General features: G+C 37.6%; 1 protein-coding gene across 1 annotated transcript; it reads right to left on the bottom strand.

Annotated features, from left to right (window-relative positions):
* Positions 1 to 23,234, bottom strand: LOC129278652 (putative glycerol kinase 5). Its single transcript, XM_064110850.1, has 16 exons — positions 22,905 to 23,234; positions 20,548 to 20,641; positions 18,900 to 19,069; positions 18,259 to 18,348; positions 17,471 to 17,512; positions 16,300 to 16,375; positions 15,017 to 15,078; positions 14,268 to 14,341; positions 12,694 to 12,754; positions 12,111 to 12,237; positions 11,327 to 11,431; positions 8,074 to 8,168; positions 7,067 to 7,170; positions 6,109 to 6,171; positions 5,202 to 5,335; positions 1 to 4,732 (listed from the first exon to the last, which is right to left on the bottom strand). Exons 1-16 carry the CDS (start codon positions 23,007 to 23,009, stop codon positions 4,590 to 4,592), a joined length of 1,545 nt encoding a protein of 514 aa, XP_063966920.1. The 5' UTR covers positions 23,010 to 23,234; the 3' UTR covers positions 1 to 4,589.
* Between the last annotated feature and the right edge of the window lie 1,995 nt (positions 23,235 to 25,229).

The raw sequence follows: 25,229 nt of genomic DNA, 5'->3' as shown, positions 1-25,229 counted from the left end.
AAACTTTGGCATGATTTACTATTTAATTAGAAATATTTTAAACCAAAATATTACAAATACCCTGAATTGGTTATCATATAACTCTATAATCATATACATAAATGAACTTTGATCAATTCCATTAAAAAAACATGTACTATATTATAATACCAGATTACACACACAAATCATTCTTATAAGACAATTTAACTTTATCAAGCAGTCATAAAAACATTGTGAAATGAAAAAAATGAATTATTTCCTATTACAACAAGCAGCATTTTTTCATTGAAAGACAATGTAACTGTGACAAGCATTAATCAAAAGATTGAAAAATTAAAATGATCTTTTCTCTATTACAATGAAGTAGCAATTTTAAAACAAATTTAATTGTAATCTTAATTTGTTGTGATTTCAGACAGGACTAAAGTACTATTTCTTTCACATGCACATTTTGTAACCTCTTTTTATCAAAATTGAAAAATAATATAATACTGAAGTTCTGGCTGTAGCGAACCTACCGCATTATAGGCGCTGAAGCATTACGAGGGCTGCATTTAAACCAATGAACTGATTGAAAGATGACAGTTCAGTAACAATAACTATACAATAGATTAAACACTCACATGAGTTGATGAATTTCCAATGTTTGATAAAATCAGCTCCAGTCTACCTTCAACAATTAATATCAGAATACTCACCCTCCCGCAACTTGCGCTCATGCAAAAAATCACTCTTAAAAGTTCCTGCCATCAACACCCAGTCTTATGGTTCCCGATCTTTTTGTTCAGCATCCCCTCAACTTTGGAACAACCTTCCTCAGAGCATAAAACAAGCAGACTCAACTGACAAATTCAAATCTATGTTAAAAACTCATCTTTTCGTTAAATAGATCATCCTTAGCATATGCGGCTTCAACTGTCTACTTTCAACTGTTAACATGTATAATTTGATTTTAGCTGAAATTTCTTGTCTTCCTATGTATTTTCCTTAAGCGCTTAGAGACATTCTTTGTGATAAGCGCTATATAAATGATGTTAATTATTCTAATGAAAAATATTTAGTACTTTACAATAATGAAGAATTAACAAACAAGATAACAAATATTGGATTATTTTGTAAAAAAAAATCCCCCATCTCTTTAGGCATCAATCAAGTTGAGATTGAAGACGTTACAATTTTTTTTCACGTTTTACTTAATTTTGACAGACCTTGAGGCCCATCAAAGAAAGCTTTGCGACCTTTTTTGGATACAGGGCTCTCGACAACATTTTTTCCCCAGGAATCTGGCCAGGCGCCCAGATTTTATAATTTTGCAATTTTGAGCGCATAAAGTTCAGTTTTGGGCGCCCAGAATAAAATTTCATTTTTAGTGACCCAACCATCATGCACACACAATCAACCTTGATGTTGACAACTTCTATTGCATTTTGTTTCCCTTTCCGGCATAGTCAGGAAGATACTTGAATTATATTTCTTCCAGGATAGAGTTCATTCCGGAATGTATGAGAAATTTATTATATATCCGATATTACCAGCATTACCTAAAAACATGTTCTGAACAATTATGCCTTAATGTGTGATGTTGATAACTTCTACTTTTATTTCTTTTATGACTTTCCTGTGAATTGTATTTCTTCTTGGAGAATAGTTAATTCTGGGAGTTTAATAAAGAGTCTCTCAGAACACAGAATATCTGAAATAGGGGCATCTTCTCTTTTCATAAAGCTCTGACATATTTAGGAACTTATTCGATGGAAGGAATTGGAAATCAATTCTGGAAATTTTGAACGCCTGATCCGGGTGCCTGCTAATGTCGAGCCCTGCCAAATGAAAAAAAATTCCTAACTATTTCAGTTGTACACAAATTATTCAAAGGCTGACCAAATGAAAACATACACAAATGCATTTCCATGTAAAAGGCAACGTAACAATTCTGAATAAATCAATAAGAAAAAAAATATGAAGGCTGCTGAATACCACTGTGACCTTTACTCATATACAGGTCAAAGACTGAATATACAGATAATAAAACCATTAACCCTTTGCACGCTGATGTTGTAATTTTGCACATTCGTACAATTAATTCATCAATCATAATAATTAGTTTTCTCCCCTACCATCAAATTAGATAAGCTAATAAAGGCAATAGTTCTTGGATAATATCTATATAATGATAATAAGTATAAAATGGTGCAATATGAATATCTTGAATTAAACAATTGTCATTATAATCCCCCAAAATAAATTCAGTGTGCAAAGAGTTAATAGCCTATAACAGATTCCATGCATATTCCATATTTATACAATAGTAAATATATAAAATTTCTGAGATAGTAATATTTTTAAAGCATGCATAATATATATGTCAAAATGAAAGAATAGAAAGTATGAAAGAATATAAACATTTGGTCAATCAAAATATCGATTCATTTGGTAAAACATGAAGACACGATCTGCAAATTATTTCAAATTGCAAATAAATGCATTTAAACAAGTAACTGAGTATTCATATACACGATCCACAAATTTTGCGGCTACTTTACGGATATGATCCTTTTAATATAGTGTACGAGAACAAAGTTCAGTGAATTCACCTTCTAATTTTTTTCTTGCCTGCATAGCAGAAGCAAAACATACATGTAGGAGACGCTGTGTACATTCTAAGGCTACAATAAAAAGGGAAAATGTTTGATTGTTATAAAGTCAGCACTGCTGTTATATTGACTTCTATAATGCAGAAGTGCCTGGCAGGAAGGTTCCACTTTTTATGAATTCTTATACTGTGCGGATTAGTACCCTCGACAACAAAATATTGTGCTATTATACTCGTATACATAATACTGCAAATGTTGCAGATTTTCTGCAGATACGCAATACACACACACTTTCTATGCACATTCCCTTGTACTGTAATGCTTTCATTTCAATTTATGATGTTGCTGAATAATGCTCTGATTCTCAGATATGAAGAGCATTGGCTGTTTAGAATACAGCATTCTGACATATATACATGTATGCTGTAACAGGGGTTTTGGAAAGCGCTATTTCTGGAATTGGCATTCAGAATTACTCATCTTGTTTGAATAAACACCCAGTCCCATAAATTTTTCTCTGATTAGATACTTGATCTGTACAATATTCAGATTGATATTTTTTTATGCATCATAAAAAAAATATACATTCATTTTGATAAACTAAATCAACAAAAATAGAGCAATACTTGATTATTTAGATACTCCTTAATTAAGTTGTTCATGATTGCAACTTATTGGTATGAGATTTAAAATCATTTTTACTTTCAATACTGTGACACACTTTCAATGCAAACCACAGGACAATGCTCCTGAATATCATCCGGGGAGCCTTTCACGAGGAGTTATCTCTGTGTGATTTTCCATCAACTAACTTGCTCTCGGCCAATCAGAAGCAAGGATTTCCTGTAGCTTATAACATCTTTGGGTGAAAATCAGTGACAGACATCTTCTTGAAATGCCCCCACGATGTTGCATTCGAGGTAGGTTAATTTTCATCATACAGATTTTAGGTAACCACTGATCTGTACCAAGTCATAATATCTTTACCAAGAGATGAATGAATATCTCATTGGCAAGGAGGTTTTTAACCACACGGCCCTTACAGTACGCCACATTACCACTTCTCAAACAATCCATAATTTTACAATGTACACTCCTAACATGGACGTAAGTCAATAAATGCTAGAAATTTCATAAATACCTTAAGAAGAGTTGGATTGAAATTTTGCCTACAATCACAATTGTACTGTTATTTTGACAAAGAGCTTCTGAGGTGTACAACACCTGCTTGCACCTTCTATTCAGTATAAATTGCTGCAAAGATCACTCTTTAATGCCGAGGTAGGGTGATTAAGCACCGGGGGGGGGGGGGGTGTTTCACAAAGAGTTAAGTGTGACTTCAAGTCATGCTTAAATGCTGATGCGCACATGATATGTAACGCGCAATCTTATTGGTTAATACGGAGTATCCTGCGTCCTCTTGGCATAATCTGACCAATGAGGTGATTTGCTTGATACCACACTCAACTAAAATTTAAGTGCGGCTCTAAGTCATACTTAAATCTCAGTGAAACACCCCCCTGGTCAGGTAAATGAGGAATGTGTGTAGATCGTAAAGCTGCTCGTTAGTAACAAGAGACTACCTGTGACTAGTGACCCTTTTTTATGCTAATGCAGATTCTTAATCATCTGTTTTCCCATCAACTATACTTGAAATCCACTCTTTTGAGATGAAAATTCTAATCTTTGATAACAAGCATTGGAATGCAAAAATTAGTAATCTGTCAAGGGGCCTGTTGCAGAAACCGTTGCAATCAAACACAACTCAGAAAATCAAATGTACCTTGATGTCAAACAATGGAAAGCACATATTATGGAATTGCAATTGATTTGGTTTTTTTAGATTCCTTCAAACGCAACTCTTTCTGCCACGGGGCCAGGATTTCAATAGAATTATGGAATGATACATCAACTATAATATGGGGAAAGAGTTTGGTATATCATGTAGCATAAGAAATGGTCACCAGTTGTGCATAACTCACAAACAGCTTTATGAAAAGGCCCCCTGCTGACTTAGCTGGTATACCAAGCCAGCCCTCTCTTGACAGCCCGTTCCCAGGTCCGGAATTCCTTCTCTTCCGTTGTGATGGGCTTGGGCTCAAAGACAGCATCCTTCTTTCTAAGAGCCTGGAGTTCTTCTTTGTTCTTCCAGATTCCTTCATAACAATGAGAAAAGAAAGAGAAAATAAATATATATCTTTACAAGAAAGCAAAACAATGGGTGATAATATGACTTGATGAAAATAGGGGATGGAAAGAAAGAACTTCAATCAAACATGGTGAGGAAAGGAGAAAGTTATGACAGCTTGAAAAGTGTTGACTTTTTATATGGAGATTCTCAAATTGGCAAATTACTTTAAGATAACAGACCCATGTGGCCAATTCTCAATTTTTTTGCGCTAACATTTCCAGATAGTCATTATTGCCTCTCAAAGCCATGATCTGTGTTCAAACAAAACTACCCCAATTTTGAAAAGATTACAAAGAGGACCAAAATTCAACATCAGAAGTTAGTCATAGTTCTTGCCCCCTATTGTGGCACTGCCCCCCCACAATATACAATCTTGGATACGTAGTAGTGAAAAGTGCATGCTATTATCAGTAGCTTATTCTGCATAGATCTACCTGAAGCTAGACCAGCCAGGAAGGCGGCACCAAGGCAAGACATGTCCAGGTTTGTAGGACGCTCTATGGGCTGTCCTAGGAGATTGGCAGTCATCTGTAAAATGAATTCATTCCGACTGACCCCACCGTCAACTCTGTTCAAATAATATCAAATAAATCATCAGTGTAATGATGAGACAAAAAGGGAGAGATTAGCCTAAACGTGTGACAGGGCCATGTTGGTAGGCCAATTCATGGTTGGTCTAAAGAATGGCCATGAGCAAGAATAAAAGAACTACATGTACTTGCTCCTGCATCCTCTCCAAAATTCTTGTTATAACATTTAATCGCATCCAAGGATAGTCCCCCTCATACATTGCAAGCATGATCAGTATTGATCTCCCCTACCAACTTTCTTGGTCACTTCGGTCATCAGACAAGAATCTTTAGTCATACCCAAGACAACCTCTCGTACACAAGGCGACAGAGCCTTTTCACTTGTGACTCCTACACTCTGGAACTGACTTCCCCTTAGCTTAAGATCTCATTCCTATCTTAGTTCCTTTAAAGTAACACCCAAGACATTCATGTATCTCTTCCGCAAATAGTAAGCAATCTGATTTTCACAGTTAATTTGCCTGTTGTTAAGTTGGTAGTCCAGTCATCTAAAAGGTTTCAACACAAAGTGTTGGTCATTTTCCATACATTTCTCCAATTTGACACACCTACCAGAATACCAGGGGTTGCTGCCTATGGAAAATAATACACGCAGCACCCCCTGGGAAAATCTTGGAGGTGCTTCAGCACCCCCGCTTCCCAGGGCCATGTAAGTTACTGAGTCTAGTTGAATTAAGTTAAGTAGTTAGGTTGTGTAATCTAAAGAGTTTAGAAAATTTTTATATGCTTCATGAAATGCAACCGTTCTCACCTGATTACTTGATTTAGCTTGACCCTACTCTCCTTCTTCTGAACTTCATAGAGCTGTTTTACCCTGTAAAATAAAGAGTAGAAAACGGAAATAAAGGCTCATTCAGATAAATATAAGCCAACATCTTATTTGCAAAGTCAATGGGAATTAGGAATAACAGATCAAATTTCCTAAAACGCTATCTAGAGCAAGATAAATTTTGTTCAAAGTTGTGTACAACTTTGTGCAAACGAAAGACATCATGTAACAAAGCTAATTACTCTTCACTCATTTTCAAAATATTACATTTTTTCAAGTAGATGCTTGAACAGCTCTATCATTTTCTCTATTTGAAATAGAAATAAGATTAGTATGAAATAGAAGAAACCATGCATATGCAACCAAATCAGTTTATCTCAATTGACAGAGGCACATCCATTTGCGTACATTGTTTTGAGAAATGAGACTTGGTTTGAAAAAAAAAGGATGAGAGAATTTGAACAGCATATTCTTTGCAATTAACTTTCACCCTTTTAAAAGAGCAATACATAAGTTTAAAAAAGGTTGGCTCTTCCTTTAAAGTTATTACAGACCTGCCAACCCCTGGGAATGAAAAATTGTATTCTGTGATTAAAAAAAGTGTATTTTTCCCCCCAAAAGTGTATTTCATAATAAAATGTGTGGCGCACTCGCTCATCGAGGCGCTCAAGCTGCATGCAAGCTAAAATGCGCACTGCTCAGTCTTGCAGATGAAAAAAAAAAATTAAACATGTGTATATCTCACCCTGGTTTTAACAAAATGATTGAAAAAAAAAACAAGTTACCTGAAATTACATTGATCTAATAACCATATTTGTGTCAGTTTTATGAAATGGAGACATATAGAGATGATTTTTCTCAATAAATTACGATTTTGTATTAAAAAAAACGTACTGGTTGGCAGGTCTGTTAATACTATGGCATAACCCCATAAACCAACCTGTATACAACTGATTCTAGCAGTGACCTCGTGACATGAGCTGGTTTTGTCCTAGGGGTCAACCCGATGAGACAGGCACATGCACAGTTATCATTGATTGGGGCCTGTAACATCAAACAGATTCAACATTTTTAAGAAGTATACAAATGACAGTAAAAATAGAAGTGTATAGAAAAGCAAATACAGTAGACATTGCTTAATTACACCTTCCATAAGATTAAGCATTTTTTTTCAGACTGGAGAATGCAAAACAAGTTTAATTCAAATCTCAGTGGCGGATCCAGAGGGGGCGGGGCACATCCGACCCGTGTCTGCCTTTAGAGAGTCACAGCAAATATTTTTATAGGAATATGTCGTTCATACAGAAGTGAGGACCTCTTTTTTGCTTGTCAAATTGCACACGGCACGAAATAATCAGCCTTTTTAGTGGAAAATGCCTAAATGAACAACATATTTCTGTTGTCTCAAAGGAAAAGACTACGGCAGAGCCATTTTTTCACATATTCCCCTAACTTGGTAACTATGTATAAGATGCTAATTATACCAAGATTTTGTTTTCAAAGGTTGTATTTTGGGCAATGATTGCTGAAGGCAGGAGAACGTCATCATCAATATCTTTGACATCGCTGTCATCATCATAATGATTTTAGTCAGCTAAAATTAAATTATATACCGCATATCAAACACAAGTGGCTACAAAATGCATAAGAATATGCACTTAATGTACATCACATTATCATTAAAATCACATACATGTACAGCAAAATTAAATACGAGTTGCTGACAAAATACAGAAGAATATAAGCAAATCATATTAGCATCCAAATCACAAATGAAACATGTGTGCCTTCATATTACATAAGCATACATTAGTGGCTACAAATATCTTAGAAAACAATGCAACTTTGTATCTCATTCAAATCACTTAGTCAAGAAGGACCACAGACAATACATGCAACACTGTAGAATTCACAGAGGAATTATTTTTAAACATTAATTTGACTTACTTGTAAACCCTTGAAAGCTGGGACAAAATAAACACCACCATTGTCATCCACTGATCTCGCTTCACCATCTGTTTCTGCAGGGCTATTGTAGTAACCTAGAAAAAATAGAGAGAGAAAAGGGAGATATTTCCATTCTGAAAATCTCAAATCATTTGAAGTATAGGAATCGGCCTTTTGAAGGACTGAGTAGGTAATATATGGTATTTTAGTGGAACAATATTTTGAAGAGCTTTGCAACCGCAAGGAAAAGTTGCGAAACCAAATAATTAAATGATTGAACTGGATATTCAAATTGTATGGGAAGATGATATTAATGTGAGTTTTCACATTCTTGTTTGTATGAACCCTGCAGAACACAACAATTTTTTAAATATCTGTAATACACTACTCAAAAAAAGTTAAGGACCACTTTTTAAAACATACATAAAGATTTTATACAAGGTGTTTTATTTCTGGAAATACCTCAGTACAACTGTCCTAAATGTCCTTAAACACGCTGTAATCAATTTCACGCATGGGTGGTTTCAGTTGTTGCACAATGTCTCTCGCATCACTGCACATCCTGAAAAGTTGCTGCAGCGAAGTCATTGTTGAGGCGGCGTGCACTGTGAAAGCGGTTGCGGAGGCTGAGATTCATCAAGTAGCGATCATCTCTAGGGGTTGTCGAAACTGGTCGGCCACTGCGGGGTCTCTCGGAGTATAGCCCTGTCTCTCGGTGTCTTTGATTTGCTCTGCTAATGACACTGTGTGACACGCCCATCATTCTGGCTACTCTTCGCTGACTGAGGCCAGCTTCCAGCATCCCTAGGGCTCTGGCTACATCTGTTTCACTTAGGTGGTGTCTTGGCATTGCTGTTGTAGGCAAGTTGTTGATTGTACAGACTAAAGACGGAAAATGCTTTGGAAGACACTTGTCTTATGGCCCACTTTTGTACGGGCACATTGCAATGATGCCAGAGACATCATGAAAGAACTGCATGTGTGAAATTGATTTCATTGTGTTTGATGGCATCCTGGACAGCTGTATCTTGGCATTGCTGTTGTCAGCAATTTGTTGATTGTAGAGACTACTTGACGAATCTCAGCCTCCGCAACCGCTTTCACAATGACTGCGCTGCAGCAACTGGAGTGATTGTTTCCACTCAAACAATCCGTAACCGACTTCACAGAGCCAATGTGCATGCCAGACGGCCAGCTCAGTGTGTCCCACTCACCCCTGCTCACAGAAGAATTCGTCTCAACTGGGCCCGGGAGCATGTCAGATGGACCAGACAGCAATGGCGTAGAGTTCTGTTCACAGATGAGAGCAGATTTTCCCTTGACCACAATGATGGACGTTCGAGAGTCTGGAGGCGACCAGGAGAGAGATTTGCAGACCCCTGTATTGCAGAACATGACCGTTATGGGGGAGGCAGCGTCATGGTGTGGGGAGGCATCACCTACGCCAACCGTACTCGTCTCTACGTGGTCCCAGGGGGAGCAATGACAGGAGTGAGGTACAGGGATGAGGTCCTTGAACCTATAGTGGTGCCATTTGCAGAAAATGTGGGACAAAACATCATTTTCATGGATGACAATGCCCGTGCCCACCGAGCTAGGGTGGTGACCGAGTTCCTTGAGGGCCAGGGGATTGAGCGTATGGAGTGGCCAGCGAGGTCCCCGGACTTAAACCCGATAGAGCACGTCTGGGACATGATGGGGAGGAGTCTCGACCAGCTCGAAGCCCATCCACTTGGACTGCAGCAGCTGGGTGTGGCTCTGGAGGCTGCATGGGATGCACTGGACGTCAGAGACATCAATCGCCTCATCAGCTCCATGAGACAGCGCTGTGAAGCCGTTATTGCTGCAGGAGGTGGTCACACTCGTTACTGAACTGCCTGAAAGACACTCAGACATTCGTTTTTACCACTTCATGTCAGTAGCTGATACCCCTCGGGGCCCACTTTTCAGGATGTGCAGTGATGCGAGAGACATTGTGCAACAACTGAAACCACCCATGCGTGAAATTGATTACAGCGTGTTTAAGGACATTTAGGACAGTTGTACTGAGGTATTTCCAGAAATAAAACACCTTGTATAAAATCTTTATGTACGTTTTAAAAAGTGGTCCTTAACTTTTTTTGAGTAGTGTAGTATTCTGAAGGTGCTTAGACTAGAAAATAATTAAAATATTCTGCTTTTTTAAATAGTTCTTAAAAGGACAAGTCCACCCCAACAAAAACTGATTTGAATAGAAAAAGAAAAATCAAACAAGCATAACACTGAAAATCTCATCAAAATCTGATGTAAAATAAGAAAGTTTTAACATTTTAAAATTTTGCTTAATTTCTCAAAACAGTTATATGCACATCCTGTTTGGTATGCAAATGAGGGGACCAATGACATCACCCACTCACTATTTCTTTTGTATTTTATTATATGAAATATTTTGATTTTCTCGTCATTGTCATGTGAAACAAAGTTTCATTCCTCCCTGAACACGTGCAATTCCGTTATTTTAAAATTTTGTGGTTCCAGCAAGGGGTTCCTAATTGTCAAATTAGTAAAAATTGAAATATTGTATAATTCAAACAATAAAAAACAAAAGAAATAGTGAGTGAGTGACATCATCGACTCTCTCATTTGCATATGACTGAGTTGAGCATAGAACTGTTTTGTGAAAAATAAGCGAAACTATAAAATGTCATAACTTTCCTATTTTACATCCGATTTTGATGAAGTTTTCGGCGTTATTCATTTTGGATTTTTCTCTATTTATTTAAATCAACTTTTTTCGGGGGTGGACTTGACCTTTAATATATCAGTTGTCTCCAAATGCTTTACATACATGTATATACTTTACCGTTACCCCAGCCATCAGATTTTGGCACTTGCACACAATACATGTATATGCACTTTCTCTCCACACCCGGGGGAACATTCCAACAAGAGTTCCAAGACTAAATTGTTAGGCATACTGAACAGGCTTCTGCATCCTACCGGGTACCCATTTAACACCTGGATGGAGAGTGGCAAAGTATGGACAAAAGCCTTGCCAAAGGACACTAGGCTGAAGTGGGATTTGAACACACAACCCTCTGCTTACAAAGCAAAAGTCAGGACCACTACACCACAATCAACACAATGCTTCCAAAGCAAACACATGGAAAAACACATACAAAATTTTAATAACAGTTGCCGGCCGACAATGAAACATACATGTACCTTTTAGAAAACTATAAAGTGATGGTGAGATTTACGGAAGACCACCTACCCATAGATTGACCCCAGTCCACCAAAGTCCCGCAATCCGATTGGTTGCATTCAGTGATGTAACAGATGTCATCCTTGATTTTCCAGCCAATCAAAGGATATGCACCTACCAACAAAAACAGCAAGAAGAAATCATGGTGTAAAACTATGATTCAATCTTGAGGACAAAAGCATACTTGACAGAGCTGAGCAATAGTCTCATAGTAATCCTGCAGTTCGCTGTGGGGTGGGGAAGGGGAGAGGCGACACAATGATTACAACTGATTATGAGCCATCCTTAATTTCCAATATGCACATTGTTCAGAAGTTTTCTTTGAAGAACACTCAGTAGGACTGTAAGTGATTAACTTGACGATGGATGTTTCTGGAATAATCCGTTTACAATCTCCTTGGAATCCGATTTGCATACACTATGTGTCGCCATGTCTGGCAATCAAGTGTTCTTATTTTTATCAATGATATCAAATGTATTTTGTGAGAAAAAATAATTACAACGTGAATAATCTAATAAGTACTTTTTTATTTTGATCAATGATGCAAAATTGTCAAAAAGCACAGGTATAAATGTAGGCAGTGAACCTACATATATAGTTCATGGGGGGGGGGGGGGAGAAGATCTATTGTTCCATTTCCCATTTAAATAGCATGACATCACAGATTTATGCCAGTGTCAAAAAGTATTGAAAATATTTTCAAAACACCCAATGTTTTTTGTGAGAAAATATGTCATTCTAGCTGCATCACTATAGCTGTATAGTGGGAAGCGCAAATTTGAATGAACATACCTTGGGCAGGCACTGACGGCATCTTCCCCGTGTTGACGACGGTAAACGCTCCCGTTCCCAAGGTTATTTTCATATCCCCTGACCTGAAGCAGCACTGACCAAAGAGGGCGGCCTGCTGATCTCCAACCTGAGCAGATAGTGAAGGTGAATCATATGTCAGTTCCGGGTCCCGTCTTACAAGTGCTACGATTAATCCGATCAACCACAACTATGGACGGCCAGCAACGTCAACATCTAAAATTCATATTTGTTCATAATATTTTCTAGATATAATATGTACATTCATCATCCTCTTGAAAATTCATGAAGTTATTGATTGTTGCAGCCAAGCATATTCAGCTTAAAATGGAATAAAGTCTCTACAAAGCAATTAAATAATATCAACTACATGAATAAGGTGGTGCCGAATTAGTGAAATTCAGACCATTAGAAATTGAATCAATCCTGCTCAGAGTCACATCCATCGCACACAGAAATGCATGAATGGGACTAAACATTAAAATAATCTTCCCAATTATTTTAGATTTAACACACAAAAAAAACCAACAACCAAGAATGACAAACTCATAAATTGTACACTTACCACAGCTTTTATTGGAATCTCCACACCAAACAAGACTGGGTCGCAAATCCCAAAGTCTCCACTAATAATAATACATAAATAAAAGTGAATATTAAATAGAGATGAGTGAAACAGTCAGTTCTCATGTACAATATGTACCAATCATATTGATGCATAGTAACCACTCAAGGTGATTTTTACATATAAATAAGTGCTTGATACAATGGAACAAAAAATCTAATTGATTTACAGACATCATTACCCCTGTCATCGGATCCTGGGGGCGTTTCACAAAGATTAAAGTATGACTAAGAGTCGCACTTAAATGTCTAGTTGTGCACTGTATAAAAGGCATGACAGTATTGGTCAGATCATGCCAAGAGTACAAGCATTACTGCGTATTGATCAAGAAGATTGCGCGTTGCATATCATGTACGCGTCAGTATTTAAGTGCGATCTAGGTCATACTTAAATCTTTGTGAAACACCCCCCTGGCTTGCAAGCACACAATGTTTGCACCTCCTCCACTACCTGGGGGCATTTCTGAAGGAGATTCCAAGATAAGATGCTAAAACTGTCAATTAACTTGTTATTTACAATTCTTATTATATTGTTGATAATTATTCCCTGTATAACAATAAAAGCATGTCTGTACAAGAGGTGAAAAGTGCTTTAAAAATTCTATTCAGTAGAAGAGGGTGATTTAACTACAATGCGACAAGCAGAAGCTCAAGTTACTCAACTAGAAAATACCACATCAATATATTTTACATAAAAATGCACTTTAGGACAAAAATACATAGAATGATCAAGAAACATAAGAGAAGAGGGGAAAACTTATAAGAGGAGGCGGAAGAACAAGAGGATAAACGGGATGGGGAATGGGAGGAAGGGTAGGATGGCGAAACACAGGAGAAGGAAGAGGAGGAATTATGAAGAGGGGAAATATGAGAAGGAAGAGGATTAGGAGAAGGAATACGAGGAGGGGAAGAAGAGGAATAGGAGGAGGAGGGAGGAGAATAAGAGAAGAAAGAGGATTAGAAGATGATGATTTACAGGTGTAGGAGGATATGAGGGGGGAGGAGGAGGAAGAATGGGGAAATAGGAGGATGATTGGGGTTAGGAACATGGGGAAGAATAGAAGGAGGAAATAAGAGGAAGGGAAAGGGAGTAACAGGAGGAGAAGAAAGAGAAGGAATACATGTAGGAGGATTAGGGTGACAAATAGAAGGAAAACAAGGAGGAATAAGAGAATGAAGAAGAATATAAGGAAGAATACAAGGAGGAATAAGAGGACGAATAGAAGGAGGGGGGAATAACAGGAGAAGGAAGAAGATTAAGTGGAAGAGGAGGATGAACAGGAGGAGGAATAGGATTAGGAGGAAAATGAATAGGGATGGGGGAGGAGGGGAAATAAGGAGGAGGAATGAGAAGAGGAGGAAGTGGAGAAGGAATAAGAGGAAGAAGAGAATGAGGAATGGGAGAATGAATAAAAGGATCATGAGAAGTAGGAATAGAAGGAATAAGAATAGTAGGAAGAATAAGAGGAAGAGGAGAAGGATGCGACAGAATGGATGGACAAGGGCGATTTCTACCTTGTGTCTCTAATTTCAGGCAGCAGTGAGCTTGGTAGACCAAGATATGACATGTGAATACTATTCCATCTAGACTGAATGTGAACACAACAATAACAGAATAAAGTCATAACTTATAACAGAACACCCAGAGAAGCAAAAATATGGAATTAATAGGAAAAGGATTTTCAATTGTCACAAACTTATATTTCACTGAGTATGGTATTTAGCCTAAATATAGGTAAGAGTTTTAAACATTGAAATGGTTATGAATATCTAGAGTATAAGTTCAATCAATTAAACATATTCATGCATAAAATCTGTTTCCACAGATATTGAAAGATTTAATGGAACTATTGTAATTACTCATTGGGGGTCTGGGGAAGGGGTTATTGTTTCTATGAAGTGCACATAATCCGATAAGCACTGAACAACCCACCGAAAACAAAACATCACAAAACGCAAAAAAAAAAATTGTTACACAGAGATGTCATCTTATAGTCATGTATTGATCACTTCTAATCTATTTTTTTTAATCAATTAAATGCTTTAAAAAAGTTTCAATATTTCCTCTTTTGAAGATATCCTATTGAACCCCTCCCCTATCACATAATGATAATAATAATAACAGTAAATTATCAATGATAAAAAAAATAATGACTATACAAAACCTAAAATTGAACAAATAAAAATGTGCCTGACCGAGGAATTAGGATTGCACAGAAATACAGTTACATCACCCAAACAAATACAGTTGTTCCCATACTTACTACGTACAGATCATACAGGCCAGTGCAGCTTATATTGGATAGGTCAGTAGCATGAACTTTCCCTGAAAACATAAAATAAATCATTTCTAATGTTATCAAAATTATCCTTGGAGTAAACATGTCAGGGTAAACTTACATCTTCTCTTCGTCCTCCTCTACCACCCCTTCCTTCCTCCCTACTTCCTCTCCCTCTTCTTCTTCAGCTAAACATTTAAAAATAATAATAGGCATTTATATAGCGCCATCTATCTAGAAATATTCTATTCCAAGGCAAGTTGTTATTATTATTACCCCGGCCTTAGCTCAAGCTGCCTTTCAGCGCTCATGCATTCAAGGAAATAATCCTGCCGGGTACCCATTCACCTCACCTGGGTTGAGTGCAGCACAATGTGGATAAATTTCTTGCTGAAGGAAATTACGCCATGGCTGGGATTCGAACCCACGACCCTCTGTTTCAAAGCCCGAAGACTAATCCACTGGACCACAACGCTCCACATTTCTCCATATTGCACTGCACCCAGCCAAGGGGAGGATTTCATCAACATGTGTCGTCCCGACAACTTGTCAGATCCGACAACTTTAATTGATTCTTATATGCTGAAAGGCAATGTTACTATGGCAACTGTCGGATAAAATTGGACTTGATGGATAAAACGTCCAACACGTCCTTTAAAGAAATGCTCCCCACAGTGGCGTAAAATAATATTACGTTTCACCCTTCTCTATCTCCTTTTCTTTCCTTTTATCTTTTGTTTTCTTGATGTTGATGTTCTTACTTGTAGATACGCTAGTGATGTCAATACAAAGCACACTTGACCTCTCTGTTTGTGCGATCCTAAAACTGTGGAGGGATTTGAACAAACTTTCCACTATAAATTCATAAAACAATAAGGTGCATTTTTGACATACAAATTAAACATCCCTGATCACCACAGCATACGACTGGGTATTATCTGTATCCATTTGCATATTCATTCGGCCATCCCGTTTTATAAAACAAATAAGGCGCATTTTTGACGCACATTTTAAACAGCCTGGATTGCCACAGCATAAAACTGTACATTATTTGTTACATTCATATACATCCATGGTAAGTGACCGTTTACAAGGGTATAGGAGTGGAGACCACAACCAAGCAATCCCATGGAGCAAGGCTACCCTTGATGAAAGCTCCAAAGAGGACAGCTTTTCCAGAAAGACATCATCCTCGAAGACGACTCCCCTACTCAAAAAATAGGTTGTCCTACGGGGCAACTGTCCAAGAACTATACACATATACTAACCTTTGGTCATTTTCCACACAAGCCATGTATCTATTGTTCCAAATAGGACCTCCCCTTTTTGCAGATCCTCTCGAACCTACAAGAAACAAATGAGGAATGCTTAACAATTAAAAAATAATAATAATAAAAGAAACAAACAAAGTGTCAAACTAATTATCAAAATTGTTTCACTTCTTCTATAAACAGTATTGGTTTTCATATTATCTACCACATGAAAATTATCTACCAAATGAAATACATGTAGAGCAGGAGGGGGAAACACTACACGACATGATTCGATCAGCTGATCAAACAGGTGCACAGGTCTGACTCTTTTTCTTCCTGGGGAGTTTTTCATGAAACAAAATATTGGCCTTTTCCACTGACAATTGTTATAAGCTGCAGAAATCATCGCATCTGATTGGATCAGAGCAAGTTTTGTCAGTGGAAATCACCGACTATTTGTTTCACGATACACTCCCCTGACTTCTAAACAGGCAATTTTGAGAATATATTATCACTTGCATACATTTCAAGCTCAATTGTGACTTGTATGTTAAGTTTCTACTTAAAGGTCAAATTCATCCCAACAATAAGTTGATACTGAATAAAGAGAGAAAAATCCAACAAGCATAACACTGAAAATTTCATCAAAATCGGATGTAAAATAAGAAAGTTATGACATTCTAAAATTTTGCTAAATTTCACACAACAGTTACATGCACATCCTGGTTGGAATGCAAATGAGGGGACTGATGATGTCACCCACTATTTCTTTTGTACTCTTATATGAAATATTCTGATTTTCTCCCCCTTGTCATGTGAAATTGAGTTTTATTCCTCCCTGAACATGTGGAATGAACATTGTTTTTACATTTACATTATTGCCAATTCTGTAAAAATTGAAATATTGTGTAATTCAAACAATTAACCAAAAAAAAAAAGAAATAGTGATTGATGGACATCATCGACTTTCTCATTTGCATATCACCGAGTTGTGCATGTAACGGTTTTGAGAAAAATAAGCGAAACTTTAATATGTCATAACTTTCTTATTTTACATCCTATATTGATGAAATTTTCAGCGTTATGCTTGTTTGATTTTTCTCTATTGATTCAAATCAACATTTTTCTGGGGTGGACTTGACCTTTAATGAACAAAAAAAGCAAACACATTTATACATGTACTTACTCCATTTATATTGTCAAGGACCCAACAAAGCCTCATGATAACCTGAAAATATTTGAAAAAGGAGAAAATGAAGACAAAAACTAATTTTAGGCATTAATTAAACTGTGTGCTTATTCATTTCTATCAGAAAAAAACCCTAAGCAAATCATTAAAACATTTATGTTTGGTTGTATAACTGAGAGCAGATAGTGTATAAAAATATTTTTCTAAATATTATTGTTTTTTTTTAATAATAATTCTGAATGCAAAGTTAGTGAAAATTTACATCATATTGCAGCTAATTCAATAACTAAATTGTTTTCACCATTAATTATTATCATTTATCCCTGCCAACATAAGTAGCGCATCTAATTTTGTCTGAAGGAGAGCAGCAATAGACATTCTACTTTGATCGATGAACAGGCTTAGTCCTACAACATCGTTGGAGTAAACTAAACTAAACTAATAATATCAAATAGCATCACAAACATACTCAATTCCATCATTTTTGTCAATACAATGTCATCAACACAACCACCACTACTAATACCATAATCATTTCCATCATCAGAATCATTAATACAATTATCATTACCATTACCATTACTGATGATGTCCATCATCATCTTCATTACCACCATCATCATTATCCTCAACATCATCATCATCACCACCATCACCATCATCGTCATCGTCATCATCATCATCGTCATCGTCATGGCATCATCATCATCATCATCATCATCATTATCATAATCATCATCATCACCTAAATTTAAACATCATCATAACATCAAAACAGAACTTACTAGCTGGGGAGTAAATGACAGTACACTCGCTGCTTCATATCTTCTGCTTCCAGTTACCCATTTAACAACCCGAGCACCAGCCTTTAGGCCCTGTACACAAACAGACAATGAAAGATAATTCTGAATTTACGCTTATTGGTGAATAATTAAAATGCGAGTTGCAGCCCATTCTGCCGGATTCCACATAGGCAAGATTTATACCAATTTTATTGGAAGTGCCGTGGATAAATCTAGGGGTGGTGGTTGTGAAGGAGGTTTGGGACAGATCAATGCAAATGAACCACACAAATCACAGACCATATATAGTTTTTACTCTTATAGAATTTTTGTCATGGTCAAAAGAGAGAAAAACTTGCTATTGCTGATAACTTACTAGCCATAATAACCAAGGGCCATGGAACAGAGAGTCTGAAGGGGCTTCAGCCTCCCCCACGCTTTTTTCAGTAACCATATATGCACAAAAACATAAAAATAGCCATGAAATTGTAAATTTATGCATGTTCACTCAGCCCCCCCCCCCCCACCACCAACTCTTGGCTCAGACCTCCTACCGTCTTCTCACAGCCCCACCCCACCCTCTCCTATTTTCAAATCTATTCAGAGACCCCTGATAAAATAGATCCAATATCTTTGTGACATACCCTGAAAGTAATTGCCCTGTTGACCGAATCAGTGAACTGAGCTGCCCGGGTGTCGTTCCATGAGATAAAGTTGTGATAGTGACACGCGGTGCGCTTGTTCCATGTCGTAAATGTCGCCCTCTGTGTTGAAATTCCGATAGATGCTATTTGATCGGCTGGAACTTTGGAATCTAGAAGAGGAACATGTTAAGTATTTCAAAGCTAACACAGAAAGTTCCCCTTTTATCATAATGTGATAACTATTTTTAATTACATAAAAGGGTATAATAAGCAAAATAGCTTGGTTAAATTAGTGCTACATGTACACATATTGACTACCGTAAGTAACGGTCTATTAACCGCACCTTTTTCTCGGCGGGATAGAAGCAAAAGTCGGGGGTGCGGTTTATCCACGGTGACGGGTCCGAGCCAGCCCGCCGTAACCCGTCCCGAACATGTAAGACGTCTGCCAGTTCACAACACATCGAGTGGCCGGGCGTAGCCGCCCAGGGCAATGTCGTTAAGAGGGGTATGAGCCGCGGGTAATGGGAAGCGATTATTACGATCTTAATCAAATATTGTCCATAACAAACGCACCCACCTTCATGACACTAATTTCGACTTTATTCTCGATTCAAAGCAGCGAAGTACCCTGGCTAAGTTCAAAGAGAAACCAAGCATACTCGGTAATATTTTGTCACAGCTGAGCGAGAGTTGAGTGGGCTGAGAGCTAGCTTGCGTTGTATTGTGGTATTATAGTGCGACTTAAGCTGGCGCTATTCATTTTAACCCCAGCTCCTCGGCCGCAAAAGTCCCGTTTCGCGCCAGCTTATTTTTTCTTTCTCGTTTGCTTTTCATAAGATACCATGTACACTACGCACAAGAGAGACGGCACGAAGCCGTAAAAACAATTGGAAAAATGCCAATTTCTCTGTTTCTCGAACCTTCCTGTAATCCCGTATCCAAAATTCATGCTAAGACATCGAATGCTAGACAAATTCTGAAAGTGATTGTGAGGTTGTGATGCAAGAAATGTGAATGTTTCTTCTTCCTACGCCGGGAACGACACATCATAATTTGATAAGATGTACTGCTGGTACCGTATCGTAGTTTGCATTGTAAGAACGGCAGTGCTGTGTGTGTGTACACTGTGACTGTGAGGTGAGTGAGTGTGTAAGTGGCCAATATTGTCGGGACTTTTCTTTCTTGCTAACATTTAGATGAATTGATCAAGAACAGCAGATTTCCGCATACCGGTAATCTCTTTGGATACCTTGAAATCTTTAACTGAGTTGTTGTTTCTTCGTACCTCAAATATGCATGTAAATGTGAGAAGGATTTTATTATTATTATTATTCATTTATTTTTTTTTTGTCCAAAGTTGGGGGTGCGGTTTATAGTCCGTTACTTACGGTACCAGTAATGTCTATGAAGATATGAGACTGATCCATGCATGGATGACTACATTCACCTGTGGAGCAAATTGTAATTTTTCTGAAAAATCATGACAAATTTTCAGAATATATTTTGTTATAGTCTTTATCTGGTGCATTTTCAACTTCAAGTTTGGTGATTGCTATTCATTGCTAAACTCAAATGCAACTATCCAAATAGGAACAAAAAACAGAACAGAACAAAGCAACAAAACACTTAAAAAATCAATACAAACCTTCTATTGCCTCTCTACCGACTGCCAAGAACTGTGACCAAAGGACATCTGGAATGATTTCGACATGGCCCCTTTCTGGAACGGAAAACTCCAACTGTTAAAGAGATTGAATACAGGATGAAGTCGTTGTTAAAATCATGTTTGGCAAAACTGTTGATAAGGTCCTTGTATATTTTTAATCCTAATGAGAATCTTCTATGACCATGCTTTACCCATGCTACTCAACACCAAATAAGTTTTTGGTATCAACTTCATCTTTTTATACGCAAATTCATTATTGTAAATATATGTTCTTGTTGAGACTCACATACTCCCGATCGAAGTCGATAGAGTTTAATAAAATCTTATCTTCTCTTCGATGCAGTTAAAGGCAATTTGAATAATCTATGAAAAACTTAATGCCTACTCAAGGTAAATCCAAGATAAATACAATCAAATACCCTGATTTTACCATATGAAATCAAACATTCTTGGAGGCCTTTAATTCAATATCTTTAGGGCATCATCACCCAAAGGCACATTTCTTTAATAACTACATGTACATCATAAATGGGAAAATGAAAAAAAAATGGTAAAAAAAGGGGGCACAACAAATCTCCAAGGCCACTCAACTATTGACCTACTGTGCATGTGCATGACCAGTAATTTTCAAAACCCTAACAATGTCATTTTTGTTGATTGGTCCAACACCAAAATATTTCCACATTCATGATCACATATCCAGGCCCTGGCCTGAGCTCTGCCTTTGTAGCTTTTTGGCTCCCTGACTCTGAGTGAGACTGAGTTAGCTGGAGTGACAGTGCTCCCGGCCGCAAAATTATTTTTCCCACCGGAGTTCCGGACCACAATATGAATATTCATGACCTGCATCTTTGGAATAAGGGAACGCATGTGCGTGGACTTAATTTTTACTAAATTGTGGTTGTTCGTGTTGCCATGAATGAATCATCACCCTCAGTCAAATTGCCAGTACCCTTATCTAGTCCTTAGGCTTATATCTAGATCCAGTTCTCAAAAACTTATCAAATTGCCATTAATGACAAGACAATTGCTAGACTAGGCTATGGCTAGCCTAGGCTGGGGCATTAATTATATCTCAAATCTGGACCTAATGCCTGCAGCCGAATAAAGCCATGGTTAACTTAGAACTTGTTCGAGTAAAAAACCCAAATATCGGACGGTTCCAAACATCGGACGAAAAATGACTTCAACTACCTCACCACAACTACGGGTATGCGCACTGGTTGGGGACTTGCATGCATACATGTGATACATGAACATATCTCCTATTGAACGGCACACACAGTAGATCTAGGTGCTGCTAAAAAAAAATATTCCAGGGGTTAAATCCAGCCTGGGTAAAATCCATGATTTTGACTTCCAAAGATTCTTATGACCCTCGCTAATTATGGACTCTGAAAGATCAATGACCAAAAAAAATCTCGTAAGGGGGAAGTGATTTTCATCGGAAATATCGCTGCCGAGATCGCACAAGTTTGATATATCACAAGAAAATCTGCAATGGCCGCCACAGGGGTTCCCCATAGCGGGAAATTTGACTCCCTTCCAAATATGGCACTCTCCTAAACATCGGACATATTAGCCGATTGAATTGGAAATGCGTGCTGTGCTGTAAACATGCACGCGCTCGTTTTCAGAACGAAGTCGTGCGCAGCTGAGCGAAGACGTCCGATGTTTAGAGCTGAAAGAGGTCCATTTGGTAAGTAAATAATCATTATTTACCAATTTCATTATCAAAATTATTTATAGTAACTGAAATCGGCATTTGCGCAGATAAGATAAGTTATTTTCTCAACAATCAAGTCATAATTTTTTTATGTGTAGAGCACGATTCAAATCGCTGAAATTGATCGTGGCGCACAACTCTACACGTCCAATATTTGGAAACTGCGTCCAATTTTTGACAAAAAACAAGCTTCTGGTAGAAAGTAAATAATTTCTGTTTACCATGTTTTTTACATTAATATTCAACATTTGTACTATGGAAATACATGATTTTTATTTGATTCAATAATTGTATTTTTGTTTTGGTCCAAAAAAAGTGTCCAACATTTGGACACTTTACTCTAGTCTAATTCTGAATTTTACGTTTACTTTGTTCAGTAATTTTGTCTTGTCATATAATGGCAATTTAAGTGCAACTAGCACGGCACGCTGAAGTACCTGCCACTCCCACCTGCCAGGCACTGGGCTGGCGAAGGTACGGGCATGGCTGCACACGTCGGTAGCAGCCCGGCGCGCCCGCGCCCGGCCGTCATCGGCATGCTGGCGCTGGCATTGTTTTGTAGCTGGCGACGCTCAGCTCAAGTCAGATCTTCACGCCCATTTTCTCATACCTTCTGCAATCCCTGTCCAATTAACTCTGCCTTCTCGTCATACACGTGACCTCTTATCGTTGTTGTTCCAATGTCTATTGCTAAAATAAATCGCTTATCTGTCATCTTTGCGTCGTCTGCTTAGTTTGACATTCCTTTTGATTTGCTATGAAGTGAAAGTAAACATGCCACATTCACGAAACTTATCGTAGATGTAAAAACAGTCGTTAGTATAGTATGTGAACCCAGAGTATAGTGAGACAGATTACATGCGGCGGCGCATTTATCTGCGCGAAAATAAAAAAGAAATGTAGACCAAACGGCTGCATAAATTTTAGACACTTCGACCTTACACAACTCGCCTAAAAAAATGATTAAAAAAACAGAGATGCCCCTTCTATTTCCTTTAAATTGCATAGGCGGATCCAGGGGGAGGGCCGAGGGGCCCACCCCCTCCCCAATAGCGGAGCATAAAAAGGGGGAAGAAAAAGGCGGGAAAAAGGAGGAGAAAAGGAAGAGGAAAAATAGGAGTAAGACGAGTGAAAAAAATAAGATGAGGGGACGATTTGGAAAATTGAAAATTACGCTCGCGCTTCGAGCTCGCATTGCCTGATAGGTGATTTACATATCTTGCTCAACATGGATTTTAAAATATCAAACTTTGAAGTCAATATACAAAACACATTTCAGCTGGGAAATCGAACTTTCATTTTGTTTGATTTATAAACTGATTTTTTTTAAGTGCTCTCGAAACGTCAACTGCGTTTATATGGTCTGAATATTAACAGTTTCTACTCGCGCTGTGCGCTGGCAAAATTTGATTTATCAGGTTGGCCCACCAATTCGTGTATTCCATAAAATTTTCTAAATATCCCTATTCAGGTCTGGTTCAGGTCTGCTTGTCAAAAATTAGCTAGCGCTGCACGCTTACATTTTGATTGGTGAGTTATGTATTTCTCAATATCAAGTCTCGCTATATATAACAAACTCAAACTAGTGACTTAAAATCCCCATTTCTTGACAGTATCAAAAATTCCGGCAATTCAGGCCATGTTAACAGACTTCGCGCTCTCTTTAGGCTTGTATAAGATATTAATCTAGTAAGGCCTTTTTCAAAATAGAACATCGACAAGTTTCTTCTCGCAATTATAGGAAGAGGAATAGGAAAATAGTCATCATTTTCATAATTATGATGACAAAATGTCCTTAGAATGTCCCAGTCCTATATGTCAAAACTCGAAGTAATAATAATAAAAAGTATCGGCTCTTTATATTGAGTGCGATCGATCCATGATATCCATTTCACAATGCTCCTATACAAAGTGCTTGAAATGTAGAGCTTAAACAAACCTTTTTTCAGATCGGATTATCAAATATTTTAAGCTCGCGCTTCACGCTTGCTTTATTGATTTTCATGATAAAAATGTATTTAGAATGCCCAAATTCTAGGTCTTAATCTGAAACCCGTGCGCGCATGATTTTATGGCGTAACTCGTTCTCTATCATTATCCAGTTTCTGATAAGAATATTAAAAAAAATCTGCTCGCGCTTTGTTCTAAGTTCTATAGCATTAGATCCCAAATTACTCATCCTTTTCATGATTTAAAAACTTAATAGAGCTGTTTTAGGTCTAAATCTCAAAAATTTTCGCTCGCACGAATGGTTAAGCTTATATACCTAAAGTGATAGTAACCTATCCTGTTCACGATTACAAAAAGTGTATTCTTGGAATTTCCATTCTTTAGGTAGAAATGTCAACAATTTTCAGCTTAGGCTTCGCGCTCGAATTATTTGATTGTTGAAATGTGTAACGTCTTCATGGCTAACTGCAAGCAGTCCTTAACAGGTCCTTTTTTCGATGAGATCAAAACGTATATTAAAAATTTCTGCTCGCGCTCGTACAGTAATTATTTAGTTGTTTACACATCTTTTTCAGGACCACAAACATTACCCAGAGTGTTATATTTTTAGGACAAACTGCATAGAATTTCAACAACAACAAAAATTAGCTCGCGCTTCGCGCTTGCACTATCTAAATAAGTCTTATGAGATTATTATATATTCATGCTGAAGCTAAGAAATGACCATTAGGACTACCCCTGCAAAGAAACAAACAAATCTAGTTCGATCGGGGAAAATATGGCTGAAAAAGATTCTGCCCCCTCGACCTATTGGCGAAGGCTGGATCCGCCCCTGAATTGTGCTTCATCGTCGTCATATTCTCTCGATTAAAAGTAGTAGACAAAATAATAGACACATCGAGGGTTCTAGTAAGAATTAAAACTTTGGAACAGCTCTCAGATAATTTGGGGGTGATTTTGACACTTTCTGCAGCCAATTATAGGG

The sequence above is a fragment of the Lytechinus pictus genome, chromosome 16, assembly GCF_037042905.1.
Source record: "Lytechinus pictus isolate F3 Inbred chromosome 16, Lp3.0, whole genome shotgun sequence".
Lineage (NCBI taxonomy): Eukaryota > Metazoa > Echinodermata > Echinoidea > Temnopleuroida > Toxopneustidae > Lytechinus > Lytechinus pictus.
Note: the sequence above shows the minus strand (reverse complement) of the source record. Positions and strands in the feature narration are given on the sequence as shown.